Below are 24,590 nucleotides of genomic sequence, written 5' to 3'. Positions count from 1 at the left end.
AACCCAATATGTGTATCCACCAGTTGACCATATTGGATGACTGTAATTCAATATGTATATCCACCAGTTGGCCATATTGGATGACTGTAACCCAATATGTATATCCACCAGTTGACCATATTGAATGACTGTAACCCAATATGTGTATCCACCAGTTGGCCATATTGGATGACTGTAACCCAATATGTGTATCCACCAGTTGGCCATATTGGATGACTGTAACCCAATATGTATATCAACCAGTTGACCATATTGGATCACTGTAACCCAATATGTATATCCACCAGTTGACCATATTGGATGACTGAAACCCAATATGTATATCCACCAGTTGGCCATATTGGACTACTGTAACCCAATTAGTATATCTACCAGTTGGCCATATTGGATCACTGTAACCCAATATGTGAATCCACCAGTTGGCCATATTGGATCACTAACCCAATATGTATATCCACCAGTTGGCCATATTGGATGACTGTAATCCAATATGTATATCCACCAGTTGGCCATATTGAATGACTGTAACCCAATATGTGTATCCACCAGTTGACCATATTGGATCACTGTAACCCACCCAATATGTATATCCACCAGTTGACCATATTGGATCACTGTAACCCAATATGTATATCCACCAGTTGACCATATTGGATCACTGTAACCCAATATGTATATCCACCAGTTGACCATATTGGATGACTGTAACCCAATATGTATATCCACCAGTTGGCCATATTGGACTACTGTAACCCAATATGTATATCCACCAGTTGGCCATATTGGATCACTGTAACCCAATATGTCTATCCACCAGTTGACCATATTGGATGACTGTAACCCAATATGTATATCCACCAGATGGCCATATTGGATGACTGTAATCCAATATGTATATCCACCAGTTGGCCATATTGAATGACTGTAACCCAATATGTATATCCACCAATTGACCATATTGGATGACTGTAACCCAATATGTATATCCACCAGTTGGCCATATTGGATGACTGTAATCCAATATGTATATCCACCAGTTGGCCATATTGAATGACTGTAACCTAATATGTATATCCACCAGTTGACCATATTGGATGACTGTAACCCAATATGTATATCCACCAGTTGGCCATATTGGATGACTGTAACCCAATATGTATATCCACCAGTTGACCATATTGGATGACTGTAACCCAATATGTATATCCACCAGTTGGCCATATTGGATGACTGTAACCCAATATGTATATCCACCAGTTGACCATATTGGATGACTGTAACCCAATATGTATATCCACCAGTTGGCCATATTGGATGACTGTAACCCAATATGTATATCAACCAGTTGACCATATTGGATCACTGTAACCCAATATGTATATCCACCAGTTGACCATATTGGATGACTGAAACCCAATATGTATATCTACCAGTTGGCCATATTGGATCACTGTAACCCAATATGTGTATCCACCAGTTGGCCATATTGAATGACTGTAACCCAATATGTGTATCCACCAGTTGACCATATTGGATCACTGTAACCCAATATGTATATCCACCAGTTGACCATATTGGATCACTGTAACCCAATATGTATATCCACCAGTTGACCATATTGGATCACTGTAACCCAATATGTATATCCACCAGTTGACCATATTGGATGACTGTAACCCAATATGTATATCCACCAGTTGGCCATATTGGATGACTGTAACCAAATATGTATATCCACCAGTTGACCATATTGGATGACTGTAACCCAATATGTATATCCACCAGTTGGCCATATTGGACTACTGTAACCCAATATGTATATCCACCAGTTGACCATATTGGATGACTGTAACCCAATATGTATATCCACCAGTTGGCCATATTGGATGACTGTAACCAAATATGTATATCCACCAGTTGACCATATTGGATGACTGTAACCCAATATGTATATCCACCAGTTGGCCATATTGGACTACTGTAACCCAATATGTATATCCACCAGTTGGCCATATTGGATGACTGTAACCAAATATGTATATCCACCAGTTGACCATATTGGATGACTGTAACCCAATATGTATATCCACCAGTTGGCCATATTGGATGACTGTAACCCAATATGTATATCCACCAGTTGGCCATATTGAATGACTGTAACCCAATATGTATATCCACCAGTTGACCATATTGGATGACTGTAACCCAATGTCTATCCACCAGTTGACCATATTGGATGACTGTAACCCAATGTCTATCCACCAGTTGGCCATATTGGATGACTGTAACCCAATATGAATATCCACCAGTTGACCATATTGAATGACTGTAACCCAATATGTATATCCACCAGTTGGCCATATTGGATGACTGTAACCCAATATGTATATCCACCAGTTGACCATATTGGATGACTGTAACCCAATATGTATATCCACCAGTTGGCCATATTGGACTACTGTAACCCAATATGTATATCCACCAGTTGGCCATATTGGATCACTGTAACCCAATATGTCTATCCACCAGTTGACCATATTGGATGACTGTAACCCAATATGTATATCCACCAGTTGGCCATATTGGATGACTGTAATCCAATATGTATATCCACCAGTTGGCCATATTGGATGACTGTAACCCAATATGTATATCCACCAGTTGGCCATATTGGATGACTGTAACCCAATATGTATATCCACCAGTTGGCCATATTGAATGACTGTAACCCAATATGTATATCCACCAGTTGACCATATTGGATGACTGTAATCCAATATGTATATCCACCAGTTGGCCATATTGGATGACTGTAACTCAATATGTTTATCTACCAGTTGGCCATATTGGATGAATGTAACCAAATATGTATATCCACCAGGTGGCCATATTGGATGACTGTAACCCAATATGTATATCCACCAGTTGGCCATAAAGAATGACTGTAACCCAATATGTATATCCACCAGTTGACCATATTGGATGACTGTAACCCAATATGTATATCCACCAGTTGACCATATTGGATGACTGTAACCCAATATGTATATCCACCAGTTGGCCATATTGAATGACTGTAACCCAATATGTATATCCACCAGTTGGCCATATTGGATGACTGTAACCCAATATGTATATCCACCAGTTGGCCATATTGGATGACTGTAATCCAATATGTATATCCACCAGTTGGCCATATTGAATGACTGTAACCCAATATGTATATCCACCAGTTGACCATATTGGATGACTGTAACCCAATATGTATATCCACCAGTTGGCCATATTGGATGACTGTAACCCAATATGTATATCCACCAGTTGGCCATATTGGATGACTGTAACCCAATATGTATATCCACCAGTTGGCCATATTGAATGACTGTAACCCAATATGTTTATCTACCAGTTGGCCATATTGGATGACTGTAACCAAATATGTATATCCACCAGGTGGCCATATTGGATGACTGTAACCCAATATGTATATCCACCAGTTGGCCATAAAGAATGACTGTAACCCAATATGTATATCCACCAGTTGGCCATAAAGAATGACTGTAACCCAATATGTATATCCACCAGTTGGCCATAAAGAATGACTGTAACCCAATATGTATATCCACCAGTTGACCATATTGAATGACTGTAACCCAATATGTGTATCCACCAGTTGACCATATTGAATGACTGTAACCCAATATGTGTATCCACCAGTTGACCATATTGGATGACTGTAACCCAATATGTATATCCACCAGTTGACCATATTGAATGACTGTAACCCAATATGTGTATCCACCAGTTGGCCATATTGGATGACTGTAACCCAATATGTATATCCACCAGTTGGCCATAAAGAATGACTGTAACCCAATATGTATATCCACCAGTTGGCCATATTGGATGACTGTAACCCAATATGTATATCCACCAGTTGGCCATATTGGATGACTGTAACCCAATATGTATATCCACCAGTTGGCCATATTGAATGACTGTAACCCAATATGTATATCCACCAGTTGACCATATTGGATGACTGTAATCCAATATGTATATCCACCAGTTGGCCATATTGGATGACTGTAACTCAATATGTTTATCTACCAGTTGGCCATATTGGATGAATGTAACCAAATATGTATATCCACCAGGTGGCCATATTGGATGACTGTAACCCAATATGTATATCCACCAGTTGGCCATAAAGAATGACTGTAACCCAATATGTATATCCACCAGTTGACCATATTGGATGACTGTAACCCAATATGTATATCCACCAGTTGACCATATTGGATGACTGTAACCCAATATGTATATCCACCAGTTGGCCATATTGAATGACTGTAACCCAATATGTATATCCACCAGTTGGCCATATTGGATGACTGTAACCCAATATGTATATCCACCAGTTGGCCATATTGGATGACTGTAATCCAATATGTATATCCACCAGTTGGCCATATTGAATGACTGTAACCCAATATGTATATCCACCAGTTGACCATATTGGATGACTGTAACCCAATATGTATATCCACCAGTTGGCCATATTGGATGACTGTAACCCAATATGTATATCCACCAGTTGGCCATATTGGATGACTGTAACCCAATATGTATATCCACCAGTTGGCCATATTGAATGACTGTAACCCAATATGTTTATCTACCAGTTGGCCATATTGGATGACTGTAACCAAATATGTATATCCACCAGGTGGCCATATTGGATGACTGTAACCCAATATGTATATCCACCAGTTGGCCATAAAGAATGACTGTAACCCAATATGTATATCCACCAGTTGGCCATAAAGAATGACTGTAACCCAATATGTATATCCACCAGTTGACCATATTGAATGACTGTAACCCAATATGTGTATCCACCAGTTGACCATATTGGATGACTGTAACCCAATATGTATATCCACCAGTTGACCATATTGAATGACTGTAACCCAATATGTGTATCCACCAGTTGGCCATATTGGATGACTGTAACCCAATATGTATATCCACCAGTTGGCCATAAAGAATGACTGTAACCCAATATGTATATCCACCAGTTGGCCATAAAGAATGACTGTAACCCAATATGTGTATCCACCAGTTGACCATATTGGATGACTGTAATTCAATATGTATATCCACCAGTTGGCCATATTGGATGACTGTAACCCAATATGTATATCCACCAGTTGACCATATTGAATGACTGTAACCCAATATGTGTATCCACCAGTTGGCCATATTGGATGACTGTAACCCAATATGTGTATCCACCAGTTGGCCATATTGGATGACTGTAACCCAATATGTATATCCACCAGTTGACCATATTGGATGACTGAAACCCAATATGTATATCCACCAGTTGGCCATATTGGACTACTGTAACCCAATTAGTATATCTACCAGTTGGCCATATTGGATCACTGTAACCCAATATGTGAATCCACCAGTTGGCCATATTGGATCACTAACCCAATATGTATATCCACCAGTTGGCCATATTGGATGACTGTAATCCAATATGTATATCCACCAGTTGGCCATATTGAATGACTGTAACCCAATATGTGTATCCACCAGTTGACCATATTGGATCACTGTAACCCACCCAATATGTATATCCACCAGTTGACCATATTGGATCACTGTAACCCAATATGTATATCCACCAGTTGACCATATTGGATCACTGTAACCCAATATGTATATCCACCAGTTGACCATATTGGATGACTGTAACCCAATATGTATATCCACCAGTTGGCCATATTGGACTACTGTAACCCAATATGTATATCCACCAGTTGGCCATATTGGATCACTGTAACCCAATATGTCTATCCACCAGTTGACCATATTGGATGACTGTAACCCAATATGTATATCCACCAGTTGGCCATATTGGATGACTGTAATCCAATATGTATATCCACCAGTTGGCCATATTGAATGACTGTAACCCAATATGTATATCCACCAATTGACCATATTGGATGACTGTAACCCAATATGTATATCCACCAGTTGGCCATATTGGATGACTGTAACCCAATATGTATATCCACCAGTTGGCCATATTGGATGACTGTAACCCAATATGTATATCCACCAGTTGGCCATATTGAATGACTGTAACCCAATATGTATATCCACCAGTTGACCATATTGGATGACTGTAATCCAATATGTATATCCACCAGTTGGCCATATTGGATGACTGTAACTCAATATGTTTATCTACCAGTTGGCCATATTGGATGAATGTAACCAAATATGTATATCCACCAGGTGGCCATATTGGATGACTGTAACCCAATATGTATATCCACCAGGTGGCCATATTGGATGACTGTAACCCAATATGTATATCCACCAGTTGGCCATAAAGAATGACTGTAACCCAATATGTATATCCACCAGTTGACCATATTGGATGACTGTAACCCAATATGTATATCCACCAGTTGGCCATATTGAATGACTGTAACCCAATATGTATATCCACCAGTTGACCATATTGGATGACTGTAACCCAATATGTATATCCACCAGTTGGCCATATTGGATGACTGTAATCCAATATGTATATCCACCAGTTGGCCATATTGAATGACTGTAACCCAATATGTATATCCACCAGTTGACCATATTGGATGACTGTAACCCAATATGTATATCCACCAGTTGGCCATATTGGATGACTGTAACCCAATATGTATATCCACCAGTTGGCCATATTGGATGACTGTAACCCAATATGTATATCCACCAGTTGGCCATATTGAATGACTGTAACCCAATATGTTTATCTACCAGTTGGCCATATTGGATGACTGTAACCAAATATGTATATCCACCAGGTGGCCATATTGGATGACTGTAACCCAATATGTATATCCACCAGTTGGCCATAAAGAATGACTGTAACCCAATATGTATATCCACCAGTTGGCCATAAAGAATGACTGTAACCCAATATGTGTATCCACCAGTTGGCCATATTGGATGACTGTAACCCAATATGTATATCCACCAGTTGACCATATTGGATGACTGAAACCCAATATGTATATCCACCAGTTGGCCATATTGGACTACTGTAACCCAATTAGTATATCTACCAGTTGGCCATATTGGATCACTGTAACCCAATATGTGAATCCACCAGTTGGCCATATTGGATCACTAACCCAATATGTATATCCACCAGTTGGCCATATTGGATGACTGTAACCCAATATGTATATCCACCAGTTGACCATATTGGATCACTGTAACCCAATATGTATATCCACCAGTTGACCATATTGGATGACTGAAACCCAATATGTATATCCACCAGTTGGCCATATTGGACTACTGTAACCCAATTAGTATATCTACCAGTTGGCCATATTGGATCACTGTAACCCAATATGTGAATCCACCAGTTGGCCATATTGGATCACTAACCCAATATGTATATCCACCAGTTGGCCATATTGGATGACTGTAATCCAATATGTATATCCACCAGTTGGCCATATTGAATGACTGTAACCCAATATGTATATCCACCAGTTGGCCATATTGAATGACTGTAACCCAATATGTATATCCACCAGTTGACCATATTGGATGACTGTAACCCAATATGTATATCCACCAGTTGACCATATTGGATGACTGTAATTCAATATGTATATCCACCAGTTGACCACATTGGATGACTGTAATCCAATATGTATATCCACCAGTTGGTCATATTGAATGACTGTAACCCAATATGTATATCCACCAGTTGACCATATTGGATGACTGTAACCCAATATGTATATCCACCAGTTGGCCATATTGGATGACTGTAACCCAATATGTATATCCACCAGTTGGCCATATTGGATGACTGTAATCCAATATGTATATCCACCAGTTGGCCATATTGAATGACTGTAACCCAATATGTATATCCACCAGTTGACCATATTGGATGACTGTAACCCAATATGTATATCCACCAGTTGGCCATATTGGATGACTGTAACCCAATATGTATATCCACCAGTTGGCCATATTGGATGACTGTAACCCAATATGTATATCCACCAGTTGGCCATATTGAATGACTGTAACCCAATATGTATATCCACCAGTTGACCATATTGGATGACTGTAATCCAATATGTATATCCACCAGTTGGCCATATTGGATGACTGTAACCAAATATGTATATCCACCAGGTGGCCATATTGGATGACTGTAACCCAATATGTATATCCACCAGTTGGCCATAAAGAATGACTGTAACCCAATATGTGTATCCACCAGTTGGCCATATTGGATCACTGTAACCCAATATGTGTATCCACCAGTTGGCCATATTGGATGACTGTAACCCAATATGTATATCCACCAGTTGACCATATTGGATGACTGTAACCCAATATGTATATCCACCAGTTGGCCATATTGGATGACTGTAACCAAATATGTATATCCACCAGGTGGCCATATTGGATGACTGTAACCCAATGTGTATATCCACCAGTTGGCCATAAAGAATGACTGTAACCCAATATGTATATCCACCAGTTGGCCATAAAGAATGACTGTAACCCAATATGTGTATCCACCAGTTGGCCATATTGGATGACTGTAACCCAATATGTATATCAACCAGTTGACCATATTGGATCACTGTAACCCAATATGTATATCCACCAGTTGACCATATTGGATGACTGAAACCCAATATGTATATCTACCAGTTGGCCATATTGGATCACTGTAACCCAATATGTGTATCCACCAGTTGGCCATATTGAATGACTGTAACCCAATATGTGTATCCACCAGTTGACCATATTGGATCACTGTAACCCAATATGTATATCCACCAGTTGACCATATTGGATCACTGTAACCCAATATGTATATCCACCAGTTGACCATATTGGATCACTGTAACCCAATATGTATATCCACCAGTTGACCATATTGGATGACTGTAACCCAATATGTATATCCACCAGTTGGCCATATTGGACTACTGTAACCCAATATGTATATCCACCAGTTGGCCATATTGGATGACTGTAACCAAATATGTATATCCACCAGTTGACCATATTGGATGACTGTAACCCAATATGTATATCCACCAGTTGGCCATATTGGACTACTGTAACCCAATATGTATATCCACCAGTTGGCCATATTGGATGACTGTAACCAAATATGTATATCCACCAGTTGACCATATTGGATGACTGTAACCCAATATGTATATCCACCAGTTGGCCATATTGGATGACTGTAACCCAATATGTATATCCACCAGTTGGCCATATTGAATGACTGTAACCCAATGTCTATCCACCAGTTGACCATATTGGATCACTGTAACCCAATATGTATATCCACCAGTTGGCCATATTGGATCACTGTAACCCAATATGTATATCCACCAGTTGGCCATATTGGATGACTGTAACCCAATATGTATATCCACCAGTTGGCCATATTGGATGACTGTAATCCAATATGTATATCCACCAGTTGGCCATATTGAATGACTGTAACCCAATATGTATATCCACCAGTTGACCATATTGGATGACTGTAACCCAATGTCTATCCACCAGTTGACCATATTGGATGACTGTAACCCAATGTCTATCCACCAGTTGGCCATATTGGATGACTGTAACCCAATATGAATATCCACCAGTTGACCATATTGAATGACTGTAACCCAATATGTATATCCACCAGTTGGCCATATTGGATGACTGTAACCCAATATGTATATCCACCAGTTGACCATATTGGATGACTGTAACCCAATATGTATATCCACCAGTTGGCCATATTGGACTACTGTAACCCAATATGTATATCCACCAGTTGGCCATATTGGATCACTGTAACCCAATATGTCTATCCACCAGTTGACCATATTGGATGACTGTAACCCAATATGTATATCCACCAGTTGGCCATATTGGATGACTGTAATCCAATATGTATATCCACCAGTTGGCCATATTGAATGACTGTAACCCAATATGTATATCCACCAATTGACCATATTGGATGACTGTAACCCAATATGTATATCCACCAGTTGGCCATATTGGATGACTGTAACCCAATATGTATATCCACCAGTTGGCCATATTGGATGACTGTAACCCAATATGTATATCCACCAGTTGGCCATATTGAATGACTGTAACCCAATATGTATATCCACCAGTTGACCATATTGGATGACTGTAATCCAATATGTATATCCACCAGTTGGCCATATTGGATGACTGTAACTCAATATGTTTATCTACCAGTTGGCCATATTGGATGAATGTAACCAAATATGTATATCCACCAGGTGGCCATATTGGATGACTGTAACCCAATATGTATATCCACCAGTTGGCCATAAAGAATGACTGTAACCCAATATGTATATCCACCAGTTGACCATATTGGATGACTGTAACCCAATATGTATATCCACCAGTTGACCATATTGGATGACTGTAACCCAATATGTATATCCACCAGTTGGCCATATTGAATGACTGTAACCCAATATGTATATCCACCAGTTGGCCATATTGGATGACTGTAACCCAATATGTATATCCACCAGTTGGCCATATTGGATGACTGTAATCCAATATGTATATCCACCAGTTGGCCATATTGAATGACTGTAACCCAATATGTATATCCACCAGTTGACCATATTGGATGACTGTAACCCAATATGTATATCCACCAGTTGGCCATATTGGATGACTGTAACCCAATATGTATATCCACCAGTTGGCCATATTGGATGACTGTAACCCAATATGTATATCCACCAGTTGGCCATATTGAATGACTGTAACCCAATATGTTTATCTACCAGTTGGCCATATTGGATGACTGTAACCAAATATGTATATCCACCAGGTGGCCATATTGGATGACTGTAACCCAATATGTATATCCACCAGTTGGCCATAAAGAATGACTGTAACCCAATATGTATATCCACCAGTTGGCCATAAAGAATGACTGTAACCCAATATGTGTATCCACCAGTTGACCATATTGAATGACTGTAACCCAATATGTGTATCCACCAGTTGACCATATTGGATGACTGTAACCCAATATGTATATCCACCAGTTGACCATATTGAATGACTGTAACCCAATATGTGTATCCACCAGTTGGCCATATTGGATGACTGTAACCCAATATGTATATCCACCAGTTGGCCATAAAGAATGACTGTAACCCAATATGTATATCCACCAGTTGGCCATAAAGAATGACTGTAACCCAATATGTGTATCCACCAGTTGACCATATTGGATGACTGTAATTCAATATGTATATCCACCAGTTGGCCATATTGGATGACTGTAACCCAATATGTATATCCACCAGTTGACCATATTGAATGACTGTAACCCAATATGTGTATCCACCAGTTGGCCATATTGGATGACTGTAACCCAATATGTGTATCCACCAGTTGGCCATATTGGATGACTGTAACCCAATATGTATATCCACCAGTTGACCATATTGGATGACTGAAACCCAATATGTATATCCACCAGTTGGCCATATTGGACTACTGTAACCCAATTAGTATATCTACCAGTTGGCCATATTGGATCACTGTAACCCAATATGTGAATCCACCAGTTGGCCATATTGGATCACTAACCCAATATGTATATCCACCAGTTGGCCATATTGGATGACTGTAATCCAATATGTATATCCACCAGTTGGCCATATTGAATGACTGTAACCCAATATGTGTATCCACCAGTTGACCATATTGGATCACTGTAACCCACCCAATATGTATATCCACCAGTTGACCATATTGGATCACTGTAACCCAATATGTATATCCACCAGTTGACCATATTGGATCACTGTAACCCAATATGTATATCCACCAGTTGACCATATTGGATGACTGTAACCCAATATGTATATCCACCAGTTGGCCATATTGGACTACTGTAACCCAATATGTATATCCACCAGTTGGCCATATTGGATCACTGTAACCCAATATGTCTATCCACCAGTTGACCATATTGGATGACTGTAACCCAATATGTATATCCACCAGTTGGCCATATTGGATGACTGTAATCCAATATGTATATCCACCAGTTGGCCATATTGAATGACTGTAACCCAATATGTATATCCACCAATTGACCATATTGGATGACTGTAACCCAATATGTATATCCACCAGTTGGCCATATTGGATGACTGTAACCCAATATGTATATCCACCAGTTGGCCATATTGGATGACTGTAACCCAATATGTATATCCACCAGTTGGCCATATTGAATGACTGTAACCCAATATGTATATCCACCAGTTGACCATATTGGATGACTGTAATCCAATATGTATATCCACCAGTTGGCCATATTGCATGACTGTAACTCAATATGTTTATCTACCAGTTGGCCATATTGGATGAATGTAACCAAATATGTATATCCACCAGGTGGCCATATTGGATGACTGTAACCCAATATGTATATCCACCAGTTGGCCATAAAGAATGACTGTAACCCAATATGTATATCCACCAGTTGACCATATTGGATGACTGTAACCCAATATGTATATCCACCAGTTGACCATATTGGATGACTGTAACCCAATATGTATATCCACCAGTTGGCCATATTGAATGACTGTAACCCAATATGTATATCCACCAGTTGACCATATTGGATGACTGTAACCCAATATGTATATCCACCAGTTGGCCATATTGGATGACTGTAATCCAATATGTATATCCACCAGTTGGCCATATTGAATGACTGTAACCCAATATGTATATCCACCAGTTGACCATATTGGATGACTGTAACCCAATATGTATATCCACCAGTTGGCCATATTGGATGACTGTAACCCAATATGTATATCCACCAGTTGGCCATATTGGATGACTGTAACCCAATATGTATATCCACCAGTTGGCCATATTGAATGACTGTAACCCAATATGTTTATCTACCAGTTGGCCATATTGGATGACTGTAACCAAATATGTATATCCACCAGGTGGCCATATTGGATGACTGTAACCCAATATGTATATCCACCAGTTGGCCATAAAGAATGACTGTAACCCAATATGTATATCCACCAGTTGGCCATAAAGAATGACTGTAACCCAATATGTGTATCCACCAGTTGGCCATATTGGATGACTGTAACCCAATATGTGTATCCACCAGTTGGCCATATTGGATGACTGTAACCCAATATGTATATCAACCAGTTGACCATATTGGATCACTGTAACCCAATATTTATATCCACCAGTTGACCATATTGGATGACTGAAACCCAATATGTATATCCACCAGTTGGCCATATTGGACTACTGTAACCCAATTAGTATATCTACCAGTTGGCCATATTGGATCACTGTAACCCAATATGTGAATCCACCAGTTGGCCATATTGGATCACTAACCCAATATGTATATCCACCAGTTGGCCATATTGGATGACTGTAATCCAATATGTATATCCACCAGTTGGCCATATTGAATGACTGTAACCCAATATGTGTATCCACCAGTTGACCATATTGGATCACTGTAACCCACCCAATATGTATATCCACCAGTTGACCATATTGGATCACTGTAACCCAATATGTATATCCACCAGTTGACCATATTAGATCACTGTAACCCAATATGTATATCCACCAGTTGACCATATTGGATGACTGTAACCCAATATGTATATCCACCAGTTGGCCATATTGGACTACTGTAACCCAATATGTATATCCACCAGTTGGCCATATTGAATGACTGTAACCCAATATGTCTATCCACCAGTTGACCATATTGGATCACTGTAACCCAATATGTATATCCACCAGTTGGCCATATTGGACTACTGTAACCCAATATGTATATCCACCAGTTGGCCATATTGGATCACTGTAACCCAATACGTCTATCCACCAGTTGACCATATTGGATCACTGTAACCCAATATGTGTATCCACCAGTTGACCATATTGGATCACTGTAACCCAATATGTATATCCACCAGTTGACCATATTGGATGACTGTAACCCAATATGTATATCCACCAGTTGGCCATATTGGACTACTGTAACCCAATATGTATATCCACCAGTTGGCCATATTGGATCACTGTAACCCAATATGTCTATCCACCAGTTGACCATATTGGATGACTGTAACCCAATATGTATATCCACCAGTTGGCCATATTGGATGACTGTAATCCAATATGTATATCCACCAGTTGGCCATATTGAATGACTGTAACCCAATATGTATATCCACCAATTGACCATATTGGATGACTGTAACCCAATATGTATATCCACCAGTTGGCCATATTGGATGACTGTAACCCAATATGTATATCCACCAGTTGGCCATATTGGATGACTGTAACCCAATATGTATATCCACCAGTTGGCCATATTGAATGACTGTAACCCAATATGTATATCCACCAGTTGACCATATTGGATGACTGTAATCCAATATGTATATCCACCAGTTGGCCATATTGCATGACTGTAACTCAATATGTTTATCTACCAGTTGGCCATATTGGATGAATGTAACCAAATATGTATATCCACCAGGTGGCCATATTGGATGACTGTAACCCAATATGTATATCCACCAGTTGGCCATAAAGAATGACTGTAACCCAATATGTATATCCACCAGTTGACCATATTGGATGACTGTAACCCAATATGTATATCCACCAGTTGACCATATTGGATGACTGTAACCCAATATGTATATCCACCAGTTGGCCATATTGAATGACTGTAACCCAATATGTATATCCACCAGTTGACCATATTGGATGACTGTAACCCAATATGTATATCCACCAGTTGGCCATATTGGATGACTGTAATCCAATATGTATATCCACCAGTTGGCCATATTGAATGACTGTAACCCAATATGTATATCCACCAGTTGACCATATTGGATGACTGTAACCCAATATGTATATCCACCAGTTGGCCATATTGGATGACTGTAACCCAATATGTATATCCACCAGTTGGCCATATTGGATGACTGTAACCCAATATGTATATCCACCAGTTGGCCATATTGAATGACTGTAACCCAATATGTTTATCTACCAGTTGGCCATATTGGATGACTGTAACCAAATATGTATATCCACCAGGTGGCCATATTGGATGACTGTAACCCAATATGTATATCCACCAGTTGGCCATAAAGAATGACTGTAACCCAATATGTATATCCACCAGTTGGCCATAAAGAATGACTGTAACCCAATATGTGTATCCACCAGTTGGCCATATTGGATGACTGTAACCCAATATGTGTATCCACCAGTTGGCCATATTGGATGACTGTAACCCAATATGTATATCAACCAGTTGACCATATTGGATCACTGTAACCCAATATTTATATCCACCAGTTGACCATATTGGATGACTGAAACCCAATATGTATATCCACCAGTTGGCCATATTGGACTACTGTAACCCAATTAGTATATCTACCAGTTGGCCATATTGGATCACTGTAACCCAATATGTGAATCCACCAGTTGGCCATATTGGATCACTAACCCAATATGTATATCCACCAGTTGGCCATATTGGATGACTGTAATCCAATATGTATATCCACCAGTTGGCCATATTGAATGACTGTAACCCAATATGTGTATCCACCAGTTGACCATATTGGATCACTGTAACCCACCCAATATGTATATCCACCAGTTGACCATATTGGATCACTGTAACCCAATATGTATATCCACCAGTTGACCATATTAGATCACTGTAACCCAATATGTATATCCACCAGTTGACCATATTGGATGACTGTAACCCAATATGTATATCCACCAGTTGGCCATATTGGACTACTGTAACCCAATATGTATATCCACCAGTTGGCCATATTGAATGACTGTAACCCAATATGTCTATCCACCAGTTGACCATATTGGATCACTGTAACCCAATATGTATATCCACCAGTTGGCCATATTGGACTACTGTAACCCAATATGTATATCCACCAGTTGGCCATATTGGATCACTGTAACCCAATACGTCTATCCACCAGTTGACCATATTGGATCACTGTAACCCAATATGTGTATCCACCAGTTGGCCATATTGGATCACTGTAACCCAATATGTATATCCACCAGTTGACCATATTGGATGACTGTAACCCAATATGTGTATCCACCAGTTGGCCATATTGGATCACTGTAACCCAATATGTATATCCACCAGTTGACCATATTGGATGACTGTAACCCAATATGTATATCCACCAGTTGGCCATATTGGACTACTGTAACCCAATATGTATATCCACCAGTTGGCCATATTGGATCACTGTAACCTAATATGTCTATCCACCAGTTGACCATATTGGATCACTGTAACCCAATATGTGTATCCACCAGTTGGCCATATTGGATCACTGTAATCCAATATGTATATCCACCAGTTGGCCATATTGGATCACTGTAACCCAATATGTCTATCCACCAGTTGACTATATTGGATCACTGTAACCCAATATGTGTATCCACCAGTTGGCCATATTGGATCACTGTAACCCAATATGTATATCCACCAGTTGACCATATTGGATGACTGTAACCCAATATGTATATCCACCAGTTGGCCATATTGGATGACTGTAATCCAATATGTATATCCGCCAGTTGGCCATATTGAATGACTGTAACCCAATATGTATATCCACCAGTTGACCATATTGAATGACTGTAGCCCAATATGTATATCCACCAGTTGACCATATTGGATGACTGTAATCCAATATGTATATCCACCAGTTGGCCACATTGAATGACTGTAACTCAATATGTCTATCCACCAGTTGGCCATATTGGATGACTGTAACCCAATATGTATATCCACCAGTTGGCCATATTGGATGACTGTAATCCAATATGAATATCCACCAGTTGGCCATATTGGATGACTGTAACCCAATATGTATATCCACCAGTTGGCCATATTGGATGACTGTAACCCAATATGTATATCCACCAGTTGGCCATATTGGATGACTGTAACCCAATATGTGTATCCACCAGTTGGCCATATTGGATCACTGTAACCCAATATGTATATCCACCAGTTGACCATATTGGATGACTGTAACCCAATATGTATATCCACCAGTTGGCCATATTGGATGACTGTAATCCAATATGTATATCCGCCAGTTGGCCATATTGAATGACTGTAACCCAATATGTATATCCACCAGTTGACCATATTGAATGACTGTAGCCCAATATGTATATCCACCAGTTGACCATATTGGATGACTGTAATCCAATATGTATATCCACCAGTTGGCCACATTGAATGACTGTAACTCAATATGTCTATCCACCAGTTGGCCATATTGGATGACTGTAACCCAATATGTATATCCACCAGTTGGCCATATTGGATGACTGTAATCCAATATGAATATCCACCAGTTGGCCATATTGGATGACTGTAACCCAATATGTATATCCACCAGTTGGCCATATTGGATGACTGTAACCCAATATGTATATCCACCAGTTGGCCATATTGGATGACTGTAACCCAATATGTATATCCACCAGTTGGCCATATTGGATGACTGTAACCCAATATGTATATCCACCAGTTGGCCATATTGGATGAATGTAACCCAATATGTATATCCACCAGTTGGCCATATTGGATGACTGTAACCAAATATGTATATCCACCAGGTGGCCATATTGGATGACTGTAACCAAATATGTATATCCACCAGGTGGCCATATTGGATGACTGTAATCCAATATGTATATCCACCAGTTGGCCATATTGGATGACTGTAACCCAATATGTATATCCACCAGTTGGCCATATTGGATGACTGTAACCCAATATGTATATCCACCAGTTGGCCATATTGGATGACTGTAACCAAATATGTATATCCACCAGGTGGCCATATTGGATGACTGTAACCAAATATGTATATCCACCAGGTGGCCATATTGGATGACTGTAATCCAATATGTATATCCACCAGTTGGCCATATTGAATGACTGTAACTCAATATGTCTATCCACCAGTTGGCCATATTGGATGACTGTAACCAAATATGTATATCCACCAGGTGGCCATATTGGATGACTGTAATCCAATATGTATATCCACCAGTTGGCCATATTGGATGACTGTAACCCAATATGTATATCCACCAGTTGGCCATATTGGATGACTGTAACCCAATATGTATATCTGTTGGCCATATTGGATGACTGTAATCCAATATGTATATCCACCAGTTGGCCATATTGGATGACTGTAACCCAATATGTATATCCACCAGTTGGCCATATTGGATGACTGTAATCCAATATGTATATCCACCAGTTGGCCATATTGGATGACTGTAACCCAATATGTATATCCACCAGTTGGCCATATTGGATGACTGTAACCCAATATGTATATCCACCAGTTGGCCATATTGGATGACTGTAATCCAATATGTATATCCACCAGTTGGCCATATTGGATGACTGTAACCCAATATGTATATCCACCAGTTGGCCATATTGGATGACTGTAATCCAATATGTATATCCACCAGTTGGCCATATTGGATGACTGTAACCCAATATATATATCCACCAGTTGGCCATATTGGATGACTGTAACCCAATATATATATCCACCAGTTGGCCATATTGGATGACTGTAACCCAATATGTATATCCACCAGTTGGCCATATTTGATGAATGTAACCCAATATGTATATCCACCAGTTGGCCATATTGGATGACTGTAATCCAATATGTATATCCACCAGTTGGCCATATTGGATGACTGTAACCCAATATGTATATCCACCAGTTGGCCATATTGGATGACTGTAATTCAATATGTCTATCCACCAATTGACCATATTGGATCACTGTAACCCAATATGTATATCCACCAGTTGGCCATATTGGATGACTGTAACCCAATATGTATATCCACCAGTTGGCCATATTGGATGACTGTAACCCAATATGTATATCCACCAGTTGGCCATGTTGGCCATATTGGATGACTGTAACCCAATAGTTTTGACCAGAACAATCACAATTAGGTCATATTTGATTAGATACATGTGGATCTTCCTTACCTGTCGTCTTCTGTAAATATCAACAACAACTGAAAATAAAGAATATAACAAAATGACTAAATTTGTTAAGTCTTGGTAAGTCATCTAATCAAAAACTCACTCACAAAGTACAGGGCCTAAAATGGAGAATGTCTATTTTCGTCAGAGGGAAACCTAACATGAAAACAGGTTTCTAATTTGGACAACCGTGAAAATATATACAGTAACCAAACTATAACATAGGCTAATACAGCATTTTCATTTTAGTAACACATGAAATCTTACTGGTGAATCGTCTAAAAAAAAGGAAGATGTATGGCCATGACAGACAAACAAACTTCTAATTGAGCAAATACAATATTTACAAATATAACTGCAAGCAGTGATCCTGGTGGTTCTTAGTACATGTAGCTTTGGTTTCAACAAATATTTTGGTAATGTATCTTATTCGACAAAAACATAATATTGGTTACTGCTATGTGCAACACTTGAGATATTACATAAATGAGGTAACATGGTCATCTGATACATTAGTCATCTCTTGATCTAAGCATTCAATATAGCACTGGTTGCATGACACGATCTGCAGCACTGCTAAAAATACTATAGTTATGCATATTAATTAGGTTTCATATGGCCACATTTTGTATATTATAGTATTATTTGTATGTCTCAAACCATACTTTATGCATAATAATGACGTCACATAAATATATATATGGCTTCCAAAAAGCATAGATCTTGTCTGATGCTTTCAATATTATACTGACTGAATTGTCCTACATGTATCTGCAACAGAGTTTAAGATATTACAGTTACTATAATGAGGTCACACGACCATATATGGACATGCGATGAGACATTTTTCTTGTCCAATGTCTATCTGCAATAGTTCTCTAAATATTGAAATTAAACATGTCTGACATGTACTAGCGCTTATGGTCTCTTAAAATTATCCCACTTCTTTGTGATTTCTACCAGTGTATTTCTACTTGTATAAAGTATTGTTTATGATAATATCACAACAATCAGAATATGGAATAACCATAGCATTAAATTCACAGGTAGTGTTATTTATGACGGATCAAATCTTCTAATTATACACACAATGTGTGTGAAGACTACGGCACACAATCTGTGATTTACAATTTTGCAACTTACAATGATCATCTGGAAACTGAGTTTTGATGTGCTCTTCAAAGAAATCAACAATTTCTTCTTGTATCTCTTCTTTCATTTTATCAATATGAGGATAATGGTTTGTGTAATGTCTCTGGGATATACCTACAAAGAAATACACAAGTCATTCAAGGCTATTACCAGAGATAACATTTGGTATTACCACTCATTTAACATGTTTAGAATTGGCTGTGAATGACCTCTTTATGATTTGTGCAACTGTAAAGACATGACACTAAGCATGATAAAGTGTAGCAGCATAAAAAGAAGAAAACCAAGATTAGTCTATGGCTGTATCAGAGATAACAGTACTGTGCATTGTGTAGAACATTGTAGAATACACTAATATTTCATGTGTGGGTTATATGACTTAATTTAATGATTCCAAAGAGATCCTAAACTCACAACAAGTTAAATATATATTTAGTTTTTTTCATGGTGCTATTAAGTATTTTAAATATATGAACAATTCAGCATGTACTCATTTCTAAAATATCCACATTATGAAATGAAATAAACCAAAGACTACAGGTACGTACTACTAACTATTGGTTTCAATAAATTAAGTAATGATTGTGAATCACCATACCTATAATTTTTCTATTCTTCACAAATATTCGAAATTCCATACCATCTATTATGTTATACCATTTTCTTAAAACAAGCTTGGAAGATATAATAATGCATTTGTTACTGGGATAAAGCTTAAAAGTACGATGTAGCACTTTGGTTGATTAAAATCACCACTGCCATTAACTACAGGTTTGGATGCATGTTTAAGTATTTTCACATCAAACATGGCCACTTGGGTTTGATTACAACCCAATATGTACCATGCAAGGTTTAATTATGACCACCCTGTATTCCCATGCCATGCAAGGTTTAATTATGACCACCCTGTATTCCCATGCCATTTTGTGCTGCAGTCGTTCCAAACCACAAATAGATGTATTTCTCAGCTGAACTTTGATTGACAATATGTTATACTAAGCTACATTTAAAGCTGACTAGAAAATACACAAGTGAATGGATTATTATACCTCATATTGCACGTTTTCCTTCTCTTCACAGTCTGTACAACCAGCAAACCTTGTAAAGACAACACATATTGCACATTTCTATTTAGCTCAATTGATATAAATTTGCTTTTGACTTTAAAAAATGAATCTTTGCATTGTTTTTAGGTTTATTCAGGTTTTTTTAGTTAACAAGTCGTGAATGACACTGCCTTCGCTAGTTGTCATTCTAAAGTTACATGGACATAAATTGGCAAACGTGATTTCTATGGCATTTTCAAGTTTATAGCACTCTCCATCCAGGTCAGCATTATTCTTAGCAAGGAAACCAGATAGCACCAAACCAGTACAACAGGTACCGTAAAATGACAAGTAAGTATACAAATCAGATCTGCAAATATGTAGAGTCAGTGTTGTGTCAGTTTGGATAAACTAGTTTGTGGCCCTGGATTAGTTTCAATATCTCTAATAAGGACAAGAGTAATTCTCATATGACAATGATACAAATAAAGTGCAAAAATCCAGAAGAATATTATCAATTTTTTATTATCATACATTAATATTAACAAATCGTGTGAAATTTTATGTACAGAGAAACACATATTTTATGCTTTGGTTGACAGAACTTCTCAAAGTAAGAAACAGAGGACCTGCGAAACTTTATACAATTGTCGGACACGCAGTGAATAGTACCGGTATGTTTTTGTAATACATGCAGTTCCAGTGGCTTTGCTTTCTGAGAGAAAAAAATCTGGCTATGCACCTGAAAAAAAAACAAAAAAAACCATTTAGCCCAAAATAAGCAGAGGTTGTAGCAAATGTGCTCCCATTGGCTGTTAGATTTAATTAAAAAAGATATTTGAGTCTTTTTAGTACGAAAAAATCTTACTTAATAAATTTATACCAGCCAGAAAGAAATTGCAGTTCACACTGTACTATTTTAAACATGTTCTATAAAAGTCTAGGATGAACTAATTCAACAGTCTGTTTCCACTCTACAAAGTTGTCAAATAAATATTTACGGGATTAAGAATGTGCAAAAAGCCACTTGAGCTGAACCAAATGGATGCCAAGCTATCAAAAGAAATAACAAGCAGCCTCTCGGCTGAGATAGCTCTGTTGTTAGCACTGCACATTTCAATTAAAGAACAGAAGATATCATTAGAAAATGAACAATATGCATAGTATCAATGCAACGGGGCTTGCTGTTTTCAACAAGAATTCAAAAATATCATTTTTCACCATAAATGATTGTGGTTTTTAACAAGAAGTCGAAAATATCACTTTTTACCAAAAATGATAAAAATATTCATCAAAATTAGAGAATTAAAGATATCATTACAAAATGAACAAATCTGAGAGAAGTCCACATGTAGTACCTATATATGTAATATCAAAGCATTTCGACTTGTGGTTTTTAACAAGAAGTCAAAAATATCCTTTTTTACCAAAAATGACAAAAATATTCACCAAAATTAAGAGAATTAAAGATATCATTACAAAATGAACAAATCTGAGAGCGGTCCACATGTAGTACCTATATATGTAATATCAAAGCAATTGGACTTGCGGTTTTTAACAAGAAGTTGAAAATATCACTTTTTACCAAAAATGACAAAAATATTCACCAAAATTAGAGAATTAAAGATATCATTACAAAATGAACAAATCTGAGAGAGGTCCACATGTAGTACCTATACATGTATTATCAAAGCAATTGAACTTGCGGTTTTTAAGAAGAAGTCGAAAATATCACTTTTTACCAAAAATTACAAAAATATTCACTAAAATTAGAGAACTAAAGATATCATTACAAAATGAACAAATCTGAGAGAGGTCCACATGTAGTACCAATATATGTAATATCAAAGCAATTGGACTTGCGGTTTTTAACAAGAAGTCGAAAATATCACTTTTTACCAAAAATGACAAAAATATTCACCAAAATTAGAGAATTGAAGATATGATCATGAAATGAACAAATCTGAGAGAGGTCTACTCAAGGTACATATACACCAAGTATCAAAGCATTCAGGCTTGTAGTTTTCAAGAAGAAGTCGAAAAAGTCAAACATTGACACGGACGACGACGACGGACAATCACTCATATGATAAGCTCCGCTCGACAAAGTCGACAGCGGAGCTAAAAAAAAACTATTGAGAAAAATACAAAAAAATACATTTAATATAAAAGCAGATAGAAGTGCATTGGCTGCTAATTTGCATATTAATTTGCATACTAATTAACATATTGTAGTTGTATTGAAATATATAAAATAATATCCGAAGTTTTGAAAAAAAAAATTATGACTATTAAGGTAGCGGGACTATTATTTGCATACTTTTTTTTCATTCATCTTCTAATTGGGACCAAACGACTACAAATAGACCCAGGAAAGTATATATTTTTGGAATCGCCAGACTTCAAGCTTTTCAAAGGTGTGTTTGTCATGCCCGTATCTGCATTCTGCGGTGCGTTACTTAATCAAAAGTGAAAAATTACTTTTTTTGTAAAAAAAATAATTACGCATTTATGCTGGTGATAATAAGTTTTGTTTTCACTTTTTCTAGTTGTGCAATAGTCCGGTAAATTGAATGTGTCTGATCAGTTTTATTCAAGCAACGCGTTTTGAAAAATAGTGTCCTAAATTTTAATTTCTGTTTTAGTCACATTGACCCCAACTCAAACCACAACACATTGGTAAATAATCCATGAAATAGTTTGTCTGGACACATTCAAGTTCCTCTCATTGTCACCTTAAAGATGTGAAAATTTGGTGTTAATCCAACGACAATAAGTATACGTTATTTTTTGTTAAAAACCTTGTATTTTGAAAAACATAAACTCCTAGAAAACGTCCATGAAGTCACAGCAAAGATTTTCAAGCTTGTTTATCGGCACAAACGATTTGTTTTCCCATCAAGGTCTGTTTACATGTGTAGGGACATCCAAATGTGTAAGGCTATTGGAAACCAAAAAATTAAAGGAATGGGATAGCTATAGTTCGATAAAACGGCAGATGAAAACACTAAAATCAATGATTTTTTTCAGTGGCTGTGTGACCTTGTGTCTGACACATTCATATGCAAATGACTAATCTGTGAAATAAACAGGGG

The 24,590-nt window shown here is 37.9% G+C and overlaps 1 protein-coding gene across 1 annotated transcript in view; it reads right to left on the bottom strand.

Annotated features, from left to right (window-relative positions):
* Window positions 1–24,590, bottom strand: part of LOC144347874 (translation initiation factor eIF2 assembly protein-like) — a 72,968-nt gene that overhangs the window by 15,312 nt on the left and 33,066 nt on the right. The window contains exons 7-10 of the mRNA XM_085496695.1: window positions 21,499–21,547; window positions 21,048–21,123; window positions 20,441–20,563; window positions 19,301–19,329 (exon numbers count right to left, since the gene is read on the bottom strand). Of these exons, the coding sequence (XP_085352821.1) occupies window positions 19,301–19,329; window positions 20,441–20,563; window positions 21,048–21,123; window positions 21,499–21,547 (277 nt within the window). The remainder of the gene's footprint in view (window positions 1–19,300; window positions 19,330–20,440; window positions 20,564–21,047; window positions 21,124–21,498; window positions 21,548–24,590) is intronic.

Source organism: Saccoglossus kowalevskii, chromosome 3, assembly GCF_978046115.1.
Source record: "Saccoglossus kowalevskii chromosome 3, keSacKowa6.1, whole genome shotgun sequence".
Classification (NCBI taxonomy): domain Eukaryota; kingdom Metazoa; phylum Hemichordata; class Enteropneusta; family Harrimaniidae; genus Saccoglossus; species Saccoglossus kowalevskii.
This window is presented reverse-complemented; position numbering and strand designations above follow the sequence as displayed.